This window comes from Hermetia illucens, chromosome 6, assembly GCF_905115235.1.
Source record: "Hermetia illucens chromosome 6, iHerIll2.2.curated.20191125, whole genome shotgun sequence".
Classification (NCBI taxonomy): Eukaryota; Metazoa; Arthropoda; class Insecta; order Diptera; family Stratiomyidae; genus Hermetia; species Hermetia illucens.
In genome coordinates, this window is record NC_051854.1 from 32343961 (window position 1) to 32362987 (window position 19027).

The window sequence follows — 19027 nt, forward strand, 5'->3', positions numbered from 1 at the left end:
GCAGCTCACAATTATAAAAAGCCTTGAACCAAAATCTTATGACTTTAATTCGAAAGGTATTATTAAAAATGGAAACGACAAAATATTCCATCTGAATTGAGTACAACCTTCACCTACGTAAAGGACCATTACAAAGGGGTCGATTATCCCCAACGATAATTTTATGTACAAATGGCAGGTCACTTGTACACGCTATACATATACGTAGATACATACTAGAAGTGTATTTTTATAACTGAAGGTAAGGGTATGAAATGAGGTTGGGTGCTCTTCGGAATTTCACCATCCTTTCATAGTTGTGTCTACGGTGGTTTGAAGGAGTAGTGATTGGTTGGGCGCGTTAGGAGTTTGATTGCTCCCAGGCATTAATAATCCATTTAACAACAAAGAAAAGTGCATTCATTCCATTTGGCTTTAATCACTATAATATTTATCGTGTGTGAATTTTTCTATTAAATTCAGTGTATTTTTACAGCTTCTGGGATAAAATAATGTAAGTTTTTCTGGCAGAACAATCTCCCAGTTGTTCTGGGTGTTTTTGTTTGATAGAAGCTTTCTTAAGCAAACGTTGCTATTTAAAGATGGTAGTGCATCTGAACATGTAATCAAGCATTTTTCGTATTCATCATTGCAGGCTAGTAAACTTAGCATAGTTTCATTATTCTTTTTATTGCTGAACTAGTTTCAACGGATTTAAATTGAAATTCGTATCGCAGCATGCATCATTTCGCATTTGGCTTATTCATCGGTAAATTCCAAATTCGACACTTTTCAACATCTGAGTTTCACAGATCGGGCTACATCCTTACGCATTCTCATTCAATTTGGCAGAATGTAGTGATTTTAGATTATTCCCCAGCTATTCTGATTATACTTCGCCCGTATTGAATCTTTTAATAGCAATTTAAATCCAGCGCTTGACTTTGCATATGTTTTGAATCTTTTCCGCAATGTTCAGATTTTAATGCAGTATATTGTCCAAAAAATCGTTTTAGTTAGTCAACCTTTATAAATAAATAATTATAATTATTAAAATAGTAAATATGATACGATTTCTGAAAAGACAGTGTGAAGAAAGAAATATCATCAACAATTAAGGGTTTTCCACGTATAATTTGAAATGAAGGATGATTAATGTGAGTAGCTCGGATTTACTTGTACAAAATATGATAGTAGAACCTCCCCTTTGTCAAATTTCAATCGCTAGAAACTATAATATAAACTATAATGAAACTGGGGTGCTTAGCTTTGGGAGAATTGTGTTTGCCTCCCGGATTCTAAATAATTTTCTAGGCAACCCCTGGAATTGCTTGAAGAGTTTCTATGGCAAATAGTGAATAATGAGTTTAAAAAGCGTACGTACATATTATCGTATGGGAATTCACTCTTTAATTTTATCAGCTTTGCTGTTAACTATGTTAATCTACGGTTTTAGAGCGCCTTATTTTTACCGATTTGTACAACGGTTTTAACTCAGTACTCAGTCTGTCACATGCACTTTTCTCAGAAATGGTTACACCTGTTCACTCGAAATTAGGTGGAAAGATTAGAGTTGTGAACCTCCACGTATGCGGTGAATTACATTGCTGCACTTAAACTTAAGGGAGCCTCATACACCTTTTTTTCCCGAATATAGCCATGTGGGATATCAAATGAAAGGTATTGATGAGTTCGAAGCAGGTATTAATATTGACATTGGTTACCTTTCGCTTTCCAGTACGGCGGGTCAGAGATAAGTCAATTAATTCAAGGACCCATTCTCAGAAACTAATCAACAGGAAAATCCAAACAAAATATGATGGTCCATGCAGATGGTAACTAGGTTTCGAAATAATTTTTGTTAAGATATATGTTGAAATAAAGTTAATAATAGCATATTATTATATATTGAAAATTTACTGCAAACCTCCCTTAAGTTCATCCTAGATCCACAAAAATTCGGGATGATATAGGTTTTGATATGGAGATAGGTCAAAGTTGCCCTTTGCGCGTCAAATTACTACTCCTTAGAGATAAAATGCCAGTGCCACATTGAATTGTGAATGTATACACTACGAGTTATATACATATAAATGAAACCATCGTGTACCCAAATATTCTTTCATAAAAAACCAACAGCAGCTTTTATACCTGAAACACTGAGCTTCCGGTTTTTGAGTTGTTCCATTGTTTCTACAGATTATGTTCAGTTGCCACGACCGGTGTTCTTGGTGGCGGAGTAGGCCTGGATTAGGTCGCAAAAATAATGGGAAGTTAGGCAATTAGATTTGACATAAGATTTTTCAATGAAAAGGTTCTAATTTTGATGCAATGTTAAAAATAAAAGTTCTAATTTTGATTCAATGTTAAAAATGAAAGTGTGTTTTTAGTGCGATAAATTTTTGCTATCTTCTAACATTCGCACAGCATTTCAATATTCGAAAGTGCATTCATTAATTACCGCGTATAGTGAATCTAGAACAATCAGGTCGTATCTGACCAAAAATGAATGCGTTTCCCGGCCAATTCCCCTTCAAATTCTTCTACCTATCTTTTAATGGACAACTTTTTTTTACTTTAGCACCTTACTAGATCAGGACATTATCTGTTATGGTAAATTCCGTTTTATTTATCAACAATATTAATATTGTCAATCATTCTTCTGGAATATCTGGTTATGTCTTTTACTCTTCTTTAGAATTGAATTCAATCCACCCCTCCTCGAGACCCTGCTTCGTCTTTGAAGATTGCTTCATGGCTTGTACATTGTTTTCTTCGTAAAATTTTTCCCAGTTTGACTACTCTATCCACTGAGGCATGCCCCCTACCTTCCTCGATATCTGTATACAAAATGTGGACTTTTTTTTAGGTTTTTTGAAGAGTCCTAAATATACTTCTATTCCCCGATTCTGATACTATCGTGGTATAAGAATGTTACGTAGCGCCAAAGGGTGGTCAAATGACAAATTTATAATAAAGATGGTCGTAAGGCAAAGGATAGCGATCGCTGTCACTCGAGCAGCCAATTATAAGGATCTCTACAAAAATCTGAATCTCTGGACGGCATGCGGGAGAGACCTGTATCTGTATCTGTAACCCAATATCAGTGCATTCAGGATCCCGAAGATTTACGCTGCGTTAATGATGAGAACTGCACCGTTATTGGTGTTGACAACCCGCGACAGGCGAATGGGTAGAATAGTTCGAACAGATTCCAACAGAAGAATTTGCTCAAACACCACTTCCGCCAGCGAAGCTCAGGTTTGGAAACTAAGGAAGGTACAGTGCCTGACGATATTGAATTGAGCGATGAAAAAAAGAGCTGGGACCTGACACCCTGGATCAGTAAGTTTTTCAAACGTGTTATCTGATCGTCATGAAAACAGCCATTCTAAGGTGGGAAATCAAAGGCAGTTGGTCGGAATGCTTAAATCAACGTCCCGTTTGGTTATTGCCTCATACCGTCAAGGGTTTTGAACGCATTCGTTACATCTTTCAAATTACCGTGAGCGAAGCTGGATTTGTCAAGGACTGTGGAACTGTCCCAATATACGCTGGTTACTCATGGAAAAACTCTATAAAAAATCAACGTTATTACAATACTTTCCTGGATCTAGAGAAAGCGTTTAGTTGTGTGCTACATAAACTCATCTCTCATGTAACACGGTTTGCGACTCAATCTGAATAAAAAAGCTTCTGATGACCAGGACTAATCAAGCAGGCGTTTTCACTATCAATGGTAACTATGTGCGAAAAGCTTTGCAATTTAAGTACCCCGAATTAGTACTCTTAATCAAAAATGAAGTGTATTATGAAACTGCTTCACACATCAACGCAACCTAGATGAAGTGGTGCTCCACAACTGGCGTTTTTTGTGATCGATATCAACGGACGTCTCAAGTCTAAAATTGCCCATTGTCATTCGTCCTGTCGCCCTCTATGGTTCCCAGTGCTGGCTGACTACCAAAGAAAATAAATGTCTTTTCACGATATTAAAAATAATAATCGTTGGCGCAACAATCCAATTGGATCAGGGCCTTGAAGTGTGTTAGAGCACTTCATTCAAGACCGTAACCGTACACTACAGTACACTGTAGGAGGCAAAGTGGTTAGCACTTGTCACGATATTGCAGGCGAAAATGTTGCGTCCCATCGATGGTGTTGCATGCTATGATCACTTTGGAAATGAATACATCTACTATGGATATTGTGTTGTACCTATTTAAATAAGTGTCTTAGTAATGTAATTTTTACTGACGAGAACTCATTAGCTAAGATTGGCATGAACATCGAAATCGATGGAAAACGACCAAAAGGCCGACTGAAACAACAATGTCTTGATACGCTCGATGGTGCTTTGAGAGCTTATCAACTCTTACTGGACTGGCTGAACAGCCTGCGTATGCCATATGTGCTGACTTTTCCAATTTTGCTGCGAAGTTCCGTCGCGTTTCAACAAACACCCCTATATTGAACATCCTCATGTCAGTTTCCGGGAATGTACTTCAGCTTGCCTCAAGACTTTCCGAGAAATTTGGACTTATCCTGTATTTGTCTTTGCCATGTATTTCTAGGACGACCCATTCGTCGATCATCCTGATAAAACGGATTTCATTGTATGGAATAGTTCGGGGTGGTGGCTTTTCCCACTTTCGCTTTCTAATCAATATGTCTACTGCTATTTGGTTCGCACGTCGGTCTAGTTCCTAGTTTGATGCTTCCGGTTAATTTGACCAAACCCTGGATGGAAAACAGAATCGTATACCGTGGGCAGTTTGGTTTCAACTGGTTTGGTTTCCTCCACACTCTATCGTCAAAAATTCTTTCGCCTTACGATCAATATTTTTGATAATTATCGTATTTGATGGTATAGTAGTGTCGAGGCCCCCATTCATGAAGGGTCTTTCACTAACTGACATCCAATACCAAAACTGTTGATGTCACTAGCTTTCTTCTGATTTTTTCGTTGAAGGTTTTAGGGAAGGTTTTAACAGATAGGATTTAGTTTATAGCCCATTTACCAGGGTGAGCTGGCACACAACTGTTCTGATAATGTATGCCTTTTCCCCACGCACAGTCCCATTGTGAAGGAGCGAACTGAAGATGTTGCAATTTGCTCTAATTTTTTTGATTCATTTTCCAAATAAAAATTACACTTTGCAGTTTTCTAATTTTATGGAATTTCCTAATTTCATGGAATTATATCGACTAAAAAAACATATAAATTCCTCCCTAATATTTGGAATTTTTGATCATTGTCAGGTGAGTGGTACGCTTAATTGCAATTATGAACGTTATCTTAATTTTTCACAATATTCAATAGCACTGGTCAGCTGAAAACAATGAAAATAGGAGAGTACAACTGTCAACTTCTCCCATTTAGGTTCCAAAATCAGAACCGATAGCTGCTATGAAGACGAAATTTCAGCACGGTTGCCAACAGTTAACAGAAACTATGTCAGCTTGCAAAAACTGTTTCGATCGAAACGTGTCACCATAGGATCAGCTCCTGTTGTATCATAGAAGCCAATGATCTTGCTAGTTCTCATGTATTCTTCGGAAATTGATTACGGGTTGTTAGCAAGATAACTTGCGTAGTCTTCGCCGCGTTTAAAAGCAGAATCCTCTTTTGGTTCTCTCTTGGATCCTTTGGATTCCATAGCCTATATAGCGTTGCAATTTAAGAACGATACCACGACCGTTTGGTTGTTGATAGAATCTAGTTCAATAGTCTGTGGTACGAGGAAGGATGATCCCGGCGTGACAAATCCTGCTTTAAATGGAACGATGGTCCAGACGAGGATGCTAGACAGTCCCAGTAATCGAATTTGTGCACTTCGAGGCAAAGCCGGTATCTTTGCAGTTCCTTATTAAGGCAGACCTAGATCGGACACTGATTATTGCGTTGATGGTGATGATGTTCATCATTATTATTGCTACTGTGACAAATGTTGTTTCTATCTTTTGAGGTTCCTATAAATTTCTTGTACTTCTAGATTCAACTTAAGGGGGTTTTCAGGTAAATTTCTAAATTATGATAATATGTATATTATTATTAACTTTATTTGAGCAGATATCGAAATGGGATCATTTTGTGGCGTACATTCTATATGGAGGCAACATTGTGAAATTTTTTCAGCTTTTTCAATTAGATAGGTTCTGTGTCCGGATGGCTCAAGTGGTTAGAGCGCTGGGCTATCGTACCGGAAGGTCGCGTTTTAAGTCTTACTAGTGGCAGAGGAGTTTGTTATCGTGACTGGATAACGGATACCAGTCGACTCAGCTGTGAATGAGTACCTGAGTCAAATCAGGGTAGTAATCTCGGGCGAGCGCAATGCTAACCACATTGCTTCCTACAGTGTACTGTAGTGTACGACAACGAGAACGTGACCTGTTACATTTTTCTAGGTACACATTTTGAGCCCTTGCTCTGGTATGTTTCACCCACTGTCCAAAATGGGACCAGTTCGAAAATAACTGATTGGGCCCTTTCATTTCGTAAGTCACATGACTATAATCTGCGGGAAAATTGACACCACCTTTTTGTGTATATTCATCATCATCATCATCAACGGCGCAACAACCGGTATCCGGTCTAAGCCTGCCATAATAAGGAACTCCAGACATCCCCGTTTTTCGCCGAGGTCCACCAATTCGATATCCCTAAAAGCTGTCTGGCGTCCTGACCTACGCCATCGCTCCATCTTAGGCATGGTCTGCTTCGTCTTCTTTTTCTACCATAGATATTGCCCTTATAGACTTTGTGGGCTGGATCATCCTCATCCATACGGATAAAGTGACCCGTCCACCGTAACCTATTGACCCGGATTTTATATACGACCAGACGGTCATGGAATCGCTTTTAGATTTCTTCGTTATGTAGGGGATCGAAAATTCTTCGGAGGATTCTTCTCTCAAACGCGACCAAGAGTTCGCAATTTTTCTTGTTAAGAACCCAAGTTTCCGAGGAATACATGAGGAATGGCATGATCATTGTCTTGTACAGTAAGAGTTTTGACCCTATGGTGAGACGTTTCGAGCGGAACAGTTTTTTATCAACGGTCTCAAAGTTGTAGTCTCCTTCAAGATCTCGCGCCGCCTGCTCGATCTGGATGAAGGCAGTTTGTACGTCTCGGGTGGTTCTTCCCATGATGTCGATATCGTCAGCATAGGCCAGTAGTTGAATGGACTTAAAGAAGATCGTACCTCTTGCATTAACCTCACTTTTTCGAGGGCCAAGTTAAAGAGGACACATGATAGGGCATCCCCTTGTCGTAGACCGTTGTTGATGTCGAATGGTCTTGAGAGTGATCCTGCTGCTTTTATCTGGCCTCGCACATTGGTCAGGATCAGCCTAGTCAGTCTTATTAATTTCGTCAGGATACCGAATTCTCCCATGGCCGTGTACAGTTTTACCCTGGCTATGCTATCATAGGCGACTTTAAAGTCGATGAACAGATGGTGTAACTGTTGTCCATATTCCAACAGTTTTCCATCGCTTGCCGCAGAGAGAAACTCTGATCCGTTGCTGATTTGCCTGGAGTGAAGCCTCTTTGGTAGGGACGAATGATGTTCTGGGCGTATGGGGCTTTTCGGCCTAGTAAGATAGAGGAGAATATCTTATATATGGTACTTAGCAACGTGATACCTCTATAATTGCTGCACTGTGTGATATCCCCCTTTTTATGTATGAGACAGATAATACCTCGTTGCCAATCATCAGGTATTGATTCGCTGTCCCATACCTTGAGCACAAGTTGATGTTACACCAAAACTGGTCGCCTCCATATTTAATTAATTCGGCTGTAATTCCATCGGCTCCTGGCGACTTATGATTTTTAAGCTGATGAATTGCACGAACTGTTTCTTCTAGACTTGGTGGTGACAGTATTTGTCCGTCGTCTTCAGTTGGCGCGACCTCCAACTCAGTTGTTCAGTAGCTCATCAAAGTACTCCAATATGCCCATTCTGTTGAAAATCAGATTTCTCTTTTTGTCCCGGCAGGATGAGCATCGTGGTGTATAAGGCTTCATTTTGCTGACTTGTTGGTAAAACTTGCGCGCCTGGTGTGGTTGCTCCCTGTACTTTTCGAGTTCACAGACTTGTTGGTTTTCCCAGGCTTCCTTTTTCGTGATAAGTCTCTGCGCGTGCCCGCATTCTTTGAGAATGCAACATTACTCGGTATGCGGCATTCTTCCGTTTCGTTGCTAACTTACATTCATCATCAAACCAGCCATTCCGACTCTTTTTGCTGCTGTGGCCAAGTATGTTTGTGGCCGTATCAATGACAATGTTCTTCAGGTGGTTGTGAAGATCATTTGTTGATGCTTCATCTCCAAGTCCTCTGTTGGCTGCGGTTATTGCGGCATCCATTTTCCTCTTGTAGGTGTCGCGGAGGGCTGTGTTGTAGATGGCTTCAGTGTTAACTCTCTCCTAATTGTCAGAGGGGATTCTTTGTAGTGTTGCTATTCGAGCTCGGAACACCATGCCGACGAGATAGTGATCCGAGTCTATATTGGGCCCGCTATATGTTCTGACATTCATCAAGGCTGAGAGCTGGCGGCGTCCGATGAACACGTGGTCAATTTGGTTGAAAGTGGTCCCGTCTGGAGAGGCCCACGTTTGTTTGTGGAGTGCTTTCCGCGCAAACCAGCTAGCTACTTCCAACAACCATTTCGTGTGTTCTTTTACTAATTGAATAATCCGCGTGCCGTTATCATTTGTATTTTGATGTAAGCTATGAGAGCCAACGTATCAGCTGAATGCGGGCTCCTTCCCTACTTGACTGTTAAAATCCCAAAGTATGATATCTGGGACAGGCTTCGAGGCTTCGTTCTACTGCCTCGTAGAAGGTATCCTTCTCCGACTCTGCAATCTCCTCTGTAGGGGCATGAACGTTAATGAGGCTTATATTTCTAAACTTGCCTCGCAAGCGTAGAGTGCATAGCTGTTCGTTTTTGTTTTCAAAGCCGATAACAGCAGGTTTCATTTTTTGACTGACTAAGAAACCTACTGTGTCCGGATAGCTGAGTGGTTAGAGCACAAAGCTGTCGTACTGGAGATCACGGTTCAAATCTCGCTGGCGGCAGTGGGATTTGTGTCGTGATTTGACGTCGGATACCAGTCAACTCAGCTGTGAATGGGTACCTGAGTCAAATCAGGGTAACAACCTTGGGCGAGCGTAATGCTGACCACATTGCCTCCTACAGTGTACTGAAGTATCGTTACGGTCTTGAATGAAGTGCTCTAACACACTTCAAGGCCCTGGTCCAATATGGATTGTTGTGCCAACGCTTATTATTATTATTCAAAAACCTACTCCGAGCACATGGTTTACTGGATGGCCACTATAATATATGGTGTAGCGGCTATTCTCCAGGAAACCAGTCCCTGTCCAACGCATCTCCTGTAGCACTGTTACATCAGCCCTATATTGGGACAGGATATCGGTTAGCTGCTCACCAGCTTCATTTCTGTACAGGGACTGCACATTCCATGAGAAAATGCGCAAATCGTTATTCCGTTGTCGTTGCCGGGTTCGTCGTTGTGTAATCCGTCCAGTCCGAGGCTCCTGTTGTGGCTTCGTAACAAGTTGTTTTCCGTGTAGGGTTCTCAGCCCTACCCAACCCCCAACCTGAAGGAGCAGTTAGTACAATTTGTCCCGTTTTTAGGCGCGGGAGACTCGCCTTCATCCTTCTCCGTCTGCAGCTTTTCGTTAAGAACTCCCAGCGGTCACCACGTGGAAGTGGAGATAGGGTCTGGGTTAGGGTTAGGAACTTCATGGAAGTGGAAAACATGCTTTCTACTAATTTATCCATGGGAGAACATGAATTTGGTGAAGTCTCCGAAATCCATGCCCCGAATACGACGGATAGATGGCGGAAATATTTCCAGCAGATTTCAACGAATAATTTTTTCATCCTTCACTTCCACAAGCATTTCCGATAATTCCACTTGTCAGCGCCACTAAAGTCGGGGAAGCAATAAAACGAATGAAATCAGGAAAAGCAGCAGGACCTGACTTGACCTGATCTAACATTCAATCGGATCATTCAGAAATGTAGAACACCATCTGACTGGCAAGAAATTACCACAGTTCCAATATGAGAAAAGAAAGGTAATCCAGCAGCATGTTCAAATTACCGCCTGATCCGGTTGCTGTCTCCATACCATGAAAATTTTTGAACGCATTCTTGAAAAACCATATTCGACAACACCTAGTGCCAGAAGAACTCGTACGCTTGATTCAATTCATTCAGTTCATTTCGAAATGTGCGTGTGAATCAAAACCGTTTCGTGTCTTCATCAAGTTATGGACGCTGTTACACGGGACATCCAACATCCAGCGCCGTATACATTGCTTTATGCAGATGATATTTTCCTAACGTCGAATAGTAAAAATGATTTCGAGAGACTTCTCCAAAATTGAAATGATCGCCTTATGCGATACGGTCCCAGATTGAATCTGAATTAAACTGAATTTTTGGCGACCGTTAGTATTTCGGGTCAATACTATCAGCCAATTGATAACTACGTTATGAAAAGTAATTTCATTCATTCATTCATTCTACTGGTTTGTGATCTTTGTGATCGACTTACCAACGAACGTCTTAAAACTAAAATTTACCGCAGTATCGTCTATGCTGTCGCCCTCTACGGTTCTGAGTGTTAGGCGACTATAAAAGACAATATGAACGGCGTCTCACAGCAATGGAGATGAAGATGTTGCGTTGGACTAGTGCCGTGACACGCCTTAATCACACCCGAAATGAGAATATCCGCGATCAATATAGGGTTGCATCAATCGTGAAAAAAATTCGATGGTATGTTCACGTAGTTGGCGCTAACGAGAATGCATTTTCCAAGGTTGGTTTGAACATCGAAGTTGATGGTAAACGATCAAAGGGGCGGCATAAATAACGGTGGCTTGATACATTGGAAGGTGATTTGAAAGTCTTACGACTGCATCCAAATCAGGCCGAGCAGACTCTTCTTCTGAACGGGGCAAAGGCTAAAGAAAAACAAAGAGTCGCAGGCGGATTCGAAGATCTGGGTCATCTGTTACATATCCTAATTCTGTTAATATGGGCACTGGACCACCTACTTCCTGATTGATTAGGAGCTTCATAAAACCAAATGCAAGAAGAGGATAAATATAGGGGCATATTATGGTTGCCTATGTTCTATCAAAATTTGACGAAAAGGCGGATTTTAGCCGAATACGGAATAAATCTGCAAAAACCTTAAATCCGGACAGTTCACAAAACACGTTATAATTTTGCTATTGGATGCTAGCTCGTGAATTTTAAAAGAAGTTGTTGTAAGTTCCACACACTTTTTGAATGGCCTATTATCCGTTACAGCAATAGACTACATACTTTGCTGGTCTACAAATTTTACATAACAAATTGATAGTGGTTCGGGGAAAATTCGGAGAGGACGGAAAGATTTTTCCCAATGAGGATGTTTTTTCCCATATTTCATCCAATAACTATACAACACCAAGCAGGCATTTTTATGGTGGACATAAGACGGCTATTTTCACCATTCCCTTCGTGTCTTTTCGTGATTACTCCGTGGTTTCCAATGTGAATACAATGTTTTCAAACGCCTTTGACACGAACGGCATCATTTTACTCAGGAGATTACTTATGCGTTTGCGAGTGCAAGTAACATCTATCTTATAATAGTGATGCACATTCGCCTTCCTATGATACGTAGGGAGTTATAACAAACCAATCGAAGAATATTATGATGTTCTCTCTGCGTTCTACCAAAAAAAGGAAATTCAACGCCAAGCATAACAATTTCCTTTCAATGCACCCTCATCCCCTTGTAGTCGATGTCATCAACTTGGACTGGTACCAACAATACGACTTTAATCAAGAAATGGGAGGAATTACTTACCCACGAAATCAATGACATATCATAAGTGAGACGAAATTAAGTGGCTGCATATACTATATGTATGCAATCAACTAACAAAGGAGCGGAAGTGCAGCCCTTGAGATAGTTCCGATTAATCAAATTGACTTTATGAAGGGATACGCACTCAACACTCGACGTTTAGCTGCAACCGCGTCTAGTGTCTGTACATGCAAATGTGTGTACATTGACCCTGCCGTAGATGATCCCCCATTTGGGTCGTATGAATAAGGAAATGCATCTTTTATGAGCAGACTCGGTTTTTATGTTGTAACATATCGCCTCATGTAAACAAAGAGCACACGATCCGAATATTCCGATTGAGTGGTATCAATCAATACACTTCACACTTCATATCATAACGTAGCCAATTATAGAGTGTATACAGATAGACCATTTCAGAATCCGCTTCACTTGTGCAGTCTGAAATTGGGGGAGTTCCCCTTGTGGGCAATTTATTTGGGGCTGCCGCTTTCCGAGCTTATTTGACAGAATGTTGGGGGAGTAGAATTGGTGCAAGAATTTGAAGAAAGTAAACGTCTCAATGGCTGGTATTTTCATAGGTACTGCCTGAGAGTTGTGTTCCATACTGTTTATGGCAATGAGGGTTTTCGTGAAGATTATTTTCAACATCGATCTAAGGCAATTTCAATTTTTATGTGATGTACATATGTATGTATACTAGTGACAGGTTTCTGAATAACACTGATTCAATTCACTGAAGCTGAGCTGAATCCAGACTTACATATTCATCTTTCAAGATTTGCTATACGAGAGTCCCTCCTATAATGTGGGTTCAGCTGATCATACAGGGTGCGGCAACATAACTTCCTTTTTTAAAATGCGCGCCACTCAGTTAGTTGATGTCATAGCGGAGCGCTAGTGGTCTCGTTCAAGAGGGGATACTGTAAAGTTTTGTCCCGACACGGTTCAGTCGCCATCATGCGTTGGAATAGAGGGGAGCGTGCCTTTGCCATTGAGATTTACTTTTCAAGCTGATGTTCGGTTATTGCAACACAGCGTGCATTTCGGAAACGCTTTAATTTAGTCCCGTTGGCTCCCGTCCCAGACCGCAAATCAATTGTTACATGGGTCACTACATTCAGACAAACTGCAAGTGCGACAAAAGGAAGAACTAGAGTCCCTCCCCCCGTTAGATCACCTGAGAACATTGAAGCAGTGAGAGCGTCAATGTCGCGATCGCCACAGCGTTCTGCGCGCAAACACGCATCTGCCCTTGGACTATCCGATCGTTCTGTGAGAAGAATTCTTCATGATGATCTTCATTTTCATCCCTATAAGATGGCGGTAGTGCAGGATCTTTCAGAACGTGACTTCAATTCTCGGATGAACGCGTGTGAGCTTCTTCTTGATGTCGTTCCCGAGGGTGCTATTGTTTTTTTTAGCGATGAAGCCCATTTTCATTTGTGTGGGTCGGTTAACAAACAAAACATGCGCCACTGGGCTGACACCAACCCTCGAGAATTGCAGCAGAAGCCTTTGCATTCACCCAAAGTCACAGTGTGGTGTGCAATTTCCTCAGTTGGAATTATTGGTCCCTGGTTTTTTGAGGAAAATGAGGTTACAGTGACAGTGATTTCGGACCGGTATGTAAACATGCTACAGAATTTTTTTTTCCCACGGCTAGAAAATTTGGATTTGGGGGACACTTGGTTCCAACAAGACGGTGCAACAGCACACACTTCAAGAGCATCGATGGCTGTTTTGAGGGAACACTTTCCAAAGCGCCTTATCTCAATTAGAGGCGATTTGGAATGGCCGGCACGCTCGCTCGATCTGTCCCCTTGTGAGTTTTTTCTATGGGGTTTTTTGAAATCCCATGTTTATGTGAACCGTCCAAGAACCCTACAAGATTTGAAGACCAACATCCAAGAAGAAATTGCCAACATAACATCTGCTATGCTAACAAGAGTCATGGCAAACGCCAAAAATCGGTTTACGCAATGTATGGAGAACGGGGGACGTCACCTACCAGATTTGATCTTCAAAACAATGTAAATAAAAACTTTAGATATGTACCTACATTATAAAAAATAAATAAATATTTTCCGATGCATACAATAGTTTTTATTGAGTTTTGAAAAAAGGAAGCTATACTGCCGCACCCTGTACATGGTTTTATAACAATTGCAATAAAGCAGCAATGGAGAACTCAATTGAGATAAATTTTGATCAAATTCGAAGCTTCCTCGGCCCGTAATTTTCTAGGGGGTCCAGAATAAAACTTCCAACGAAAAGAAGGATTATAAGAAGGCCCGCATTATTTTCTCCCCTAGATCCGAATAATTTTCTTCCCGGGCCCCTGTTTAAGGTTTGATGTGAAACCAAACCTTATTAAAATTGATTCAATGTCTGTCTGTCTGTCTATCTGTCAACGAGATTTACTCCGAAATGGTTGGATCAGTTGGGTTTAAGGATGGGGAGGGCTCCCCACATATGCGAATGAGGGGAGTAAGGCATCAAATGAAAGGACTCAATTAGTATTTTCGAAAATGATCCTTTTTCTTATATTGTATTCCGGTTTCAACGAGTGCCCACTCTACTATAGCCTTTGCACACAGCTGTAAAGAGGAAATCCGGGCCCGCAATGAAAATTATGTTGAAACAATTTTCATTGCGGGCCCGGATTTCCTCTTTACAGCTGTGTGCCGAGGCTATAGTAGAGTGGGCACCCTGCAATGGATATTGCTAGGAGTTATAACAAGGGGGAGAAAACTCGCTCCTTTGGACAGTTTCCTTTGCAGTTTGCCTCAATATACTTGCGTTCGACCACGATGTGGTGATTGCCAGAATATCTATTCCATATTGTCTTATGGCGTCACAATTCGCTGCGAAAGAGGGGTGGTTGAATGGTATCTTAATATCAACATGAATGCATCCAAGGTAAATTTCTTTTCGGACATCATCCTGTTATATCCGTGAATTTGTTTTTGTTCGCTACACTTTCTGCAATGAAATGGTGTCCTGGGAGTATACGTTTCATTAATGAATTGATCTGTCAGTCTTCACTATCCTTTTGATAGAAAGAAAATTGAAATACCCTGGCAGAGGTTTTTGGATTCCACAAATTTTCCAGGTTTGCAAATAAATGTCATCTCATAAATCTTTAAAAATTGTCTGACTTCCTGGCCTACGCCATCACTTCATTTGAGGGTCTGCCACGTCTTGTTTTGCTATCGTAGATATTACCTTTATAGACTTTCCAGGCTGAATCATTGTCACTCATATGGATTAAGTAACCAGCCCACCGTAACCTATTGAACCGAATTTTACCGACAACAAAACGGCCGTAGTACCGCTCATAAATTTCATTGTTATATGGCTTAGGGAATCGTCCATTTTTAAGGTTTTGTGTGAAACAAAACCTTATTAGAATCGAGACGGTGTCTGTCTGTCCGTCTGTCCGTCTGTCTGTCTGTCTGTCTGTCTGTCTGTCTGTCACACCCGATTTATTCGGAAACGGCTAGACCGATTGTCACGAAAATTGGTGAGAGTATGTAATCTGGTGATCCCTTTACATGCAGTAAGTGGCGCCATCTTATGTTAAGTTTAAGGGGGGGCTCCCTGTACATGTGAATGGAGGGTGCAAATTTTTTTTCCACAGAATGTAGCCATGTAGGGTATCAAATGAAAGGTCTCAATTAGTACTTTTTGAATCTGGTTCAATATTTGATATTAGGTGAAACATAGGGGAGTGAGGGTTCAAAATATGACCCACAAAAAGTGTAACAGGTCTCGTTCTCAGAACCTATCCAACCGAAAAATCTGAAAAAAATCACAGTGGTGCATCTCTACGAAATCTAGGCCTCAAAATATATCCGGTTCCGATATCTGCACAAATAAAGTTAATAATAGTATATTTCCACATTTTAGAAATTTACCCAGCACCCCCCTTATGTTCATCCCAGAAGTACAAAATTGGCATGCGTGTAACGAAGAATATAATGCACAGTTTGGTCAAGTTTGAAGAAAATCCAACTATTATTAACAAAGTTATGGGGGGTGAAACTTTACAATTTTTTGCGAATTTCGTGCACTCTACAACCTGAATGACGTCATCATCACATATCAATTCGTCAATACCACAACGAAATGAGTTCTTATGAATTGGGTCGCAGAGAATTATTTTGTTTTAGTTTTTTAGTTATTTGTCAGCCAGACATGTGTGTATGTAGGTATATAATAGATGCGTGCTAATGAACTTTGTGGGTAGTGCCTAATTCAAATAGATATAAGAAGTAAATGGGAAATATCGGTAGGATCAATTTATATACGTGCATATATGTGTACAGTATTCGGTAATAGGCAGTTTGTTTGTTTAGGGTGAGCGTGATATCTATGGCTGTAATATCGTAGTTTGGAAAAATATGAAGGATTATGTTGGATTTGTAGCTATATACGGACAGAAAAATGTGCGTCTCTTACATAAGATGAACACAAAACCTTTATACCCGAAGCGCGAGCTTCCGGTATTCCGACTTGTTTTAAGAAGCCAACAATTCTTCGGATGATTATTTCCTCGACGCCTTGATAAGAGAAATTATCAATTGTTTTAAAGTTGTATTCGCCTATTTTTATTGGCTTCAGTTGGCTAGTACTATATGTTATTGTTTCTTTCTTTGATGTTCACATTACTGCCGTGCATTTCGTCTTGTCTTCATTAATGTGCAGCCCAAGATCTCGCGTTTGTATATTGTATATACTTGTTCTGCCCATGAAGTCGATATCGCCAACATAGGCTAGTAGTTGGGTGGAGTTGAAGAAAATGGTCCCTCTCGCATTAACATCTGTATTGTGGATCACCTTCAGGACCAGGTTGAAGAGGATACATGATAAGGTATACCCTTCTTTTAGATGATTTAGATGATTGACACAAAATTTTGTGAAAAAGTAGGAACTCCTAAGCATGCGTTGCATCCCAATTAGTACTTTCCAAAACGGGGGGTGCGAGGATTCGAAAGGGGGCAATTATTTCAAGTGAAAAATCTCAAAAAAATTATGATGGTTTACGTGGTATGTAGGTCTTGAAATAATCTCCATTAGGATATCTACTCAAATAATGTTAATAATAGTATATTTTTAAATTTTCAAAATTTACTACGAGCCCTTTAATTTGGTAGTAAGATACAATTTGATAGGAAGCACCATACTGGAAAGATTGGCGGAAATTTCAGTATTAATAGCGAAATTAAAGTTGCTTTTTTTGCGTCAAACAATCGCTAAGAAGTAAAATGTCAGTACCACGTCATATTGAATACTGAGTATATTCAACGTATATGCACTACGAGATATTCTGAAATAAAAAAACAACAAAACCTTTCATATCTGGAACACCAAGCTTCCGGTCTCCGACTTGTTGTCTTATAGAAAGGACAATTTTCTTCGAAGACTTTCATGCAGGTTTGCTATCTAGGTTACATTCTCAATTTCGGTAACGGATTTGATGGCCTTAAGAGGATTGTGACTGGGAGTTTAGTGAAACCTCCCAACTGTGGATTTCGATCCAAAAGACTCACTAAGCCGGGCGATAGCACATTGATATCAATGATTTCTCATTTGGTCGCATTGACGAAAATGCGTTCATTGTCCTAGTTTAAAGTCTGTGAATCTGTTTCTCTTAGATATTTTGGTAGCCTGCAACCCCTCCGTGTTTTAACCTATGGATAGTGTAAGAGATATATAGATGTGCTGCAGCAATAGATCCAACGACTAATAAATGTCATAACTGATTAAAGTCCTGCAAATTAATCTGAGAAGTAAGTAGGATAATTATCCTACAATCTCAGTTCAGTTATATTATTCCTCTGAACAAAGATATTGCTGAACGGTGGAAACTTAGTAAGCTTCCTTAGGACTAGTGCATCTTCTCAAACATCTTTGACGAATGGGCAGTTCTACTTATTGTTGCTATTCTCGGGAAAATTTTACCGTAACATTTTGTGGTATGTACTAAGACAACTTGAAGGAAAAAGAATGCCTTGCAATGATACAGTTCTCACAGCTAAGAAAAGTTTTCTTCTAAGCTGTTCGCATCACTCACCGTTGCAATTCGATCGGTTGGTTGTGCCACACAAAACGCATCCATCTTCTTCGGTAGCCTGGGCGGTGACGAGTTGGAGTGTGCTGCTTTATTTTACTTTTAGTCAAAGGAGCTTCGGAAGATCTCTTGCCCTCAGCTTTAACATATCCCGAGGGTTGTCGTTTGTACAGAGGTGGTTTTCGCGAAGCCGGCTTGCCTAAAGGCATTGTCTGCGCCGGAGTTCAGGCTTATTTTTGTAGACTACCGAACCGGTAAATCATAAAAGTAACAGAGACACTTCTATATGAAATGTAGCCTTCAAACCATATTCAATTCTAATATTTACTCAAATGGGGTCGATATGAACGCATTTATCACATTTTAGAAATTCATGGGAAGATTGTCTGTATATGCGTCCTCAGAGTATAAAAATCTCATGATAGTAGAAAGTTTGGTGGAAATTGCAATTTGGAGTACCTCATGTCAGTATGGCATTGAAATGAATAATTTGACTTTCTATAAGCGAAAGTATTTTCTCTAAATAATTGTCTCAAAAATTCATGCGCAACATGGAAAGTTCTTTGCGGTAAGTTTATAATTTCGCAACATAAATCTTCTTAATTGAAGCGAGCTGGAATCTCGCTGTTTTATGATCCCGCAAAATTTTGAAACCCTAGAATGAATTTTCATTTAAAAATGTAGTAAAATAACAACATTAGTTTGGGTTGAGGCAATCTCAAATGCGATGTATTTTGAAATGTATATTTTCCCATTGAAGGGGGAGCGTGGGATTTTGCAGTAAACCTACGTTACGATGAGAGTACGGTGTTGCATCACCTTGGCAAATTTCTAAAATAATACGTTATTATTGACTATATCTTAGTAGTAATTGGTATGATGGCTAGATGTCATTGGATGGATTGGGCGATGGTCAAAGATCATCCTAGTTGGCGGAAGTCGATCGAGGGGCCAGAGCTAACCTAAAAGCCTAGAGAGATTACGAAATTGGGCGTAATGGTCGGTCTGCAAATACTACCATCGACACACACTTGTACACCTCCAGGCTTGGGAGGTGGGCCCTTT

General features: G+C 40.3%; 1 protein-coding gene across 2 annotated transcripts in view; it reads left to right on the forward strand.

Annotated features, from left to right (window-relative positions):
* The window catches only part of LOC119658909 (probable ascorbate-specific transmembrane electron transporter 2), a 210224-nt gene that overhangs the window by 67199 nt on the left and 123998 nt on the right, over positions 1-19027 (forward strand). Inside the window, exon 3 of one of the 2 annotated variants that reach the window (XM_038066715.1) lies at positions 476-493. The exons of the other annotated variant lie outside the window; for it this stretch is intronic. Coding sequence (XP_037922643.1) covers positions 476-493 — 18 coding nt within the window. The remainder of the gene's footprint in view (positions 1-475; positions 494-19027) is intronic. 2 annotated transcript variants of the gene reach the window in all.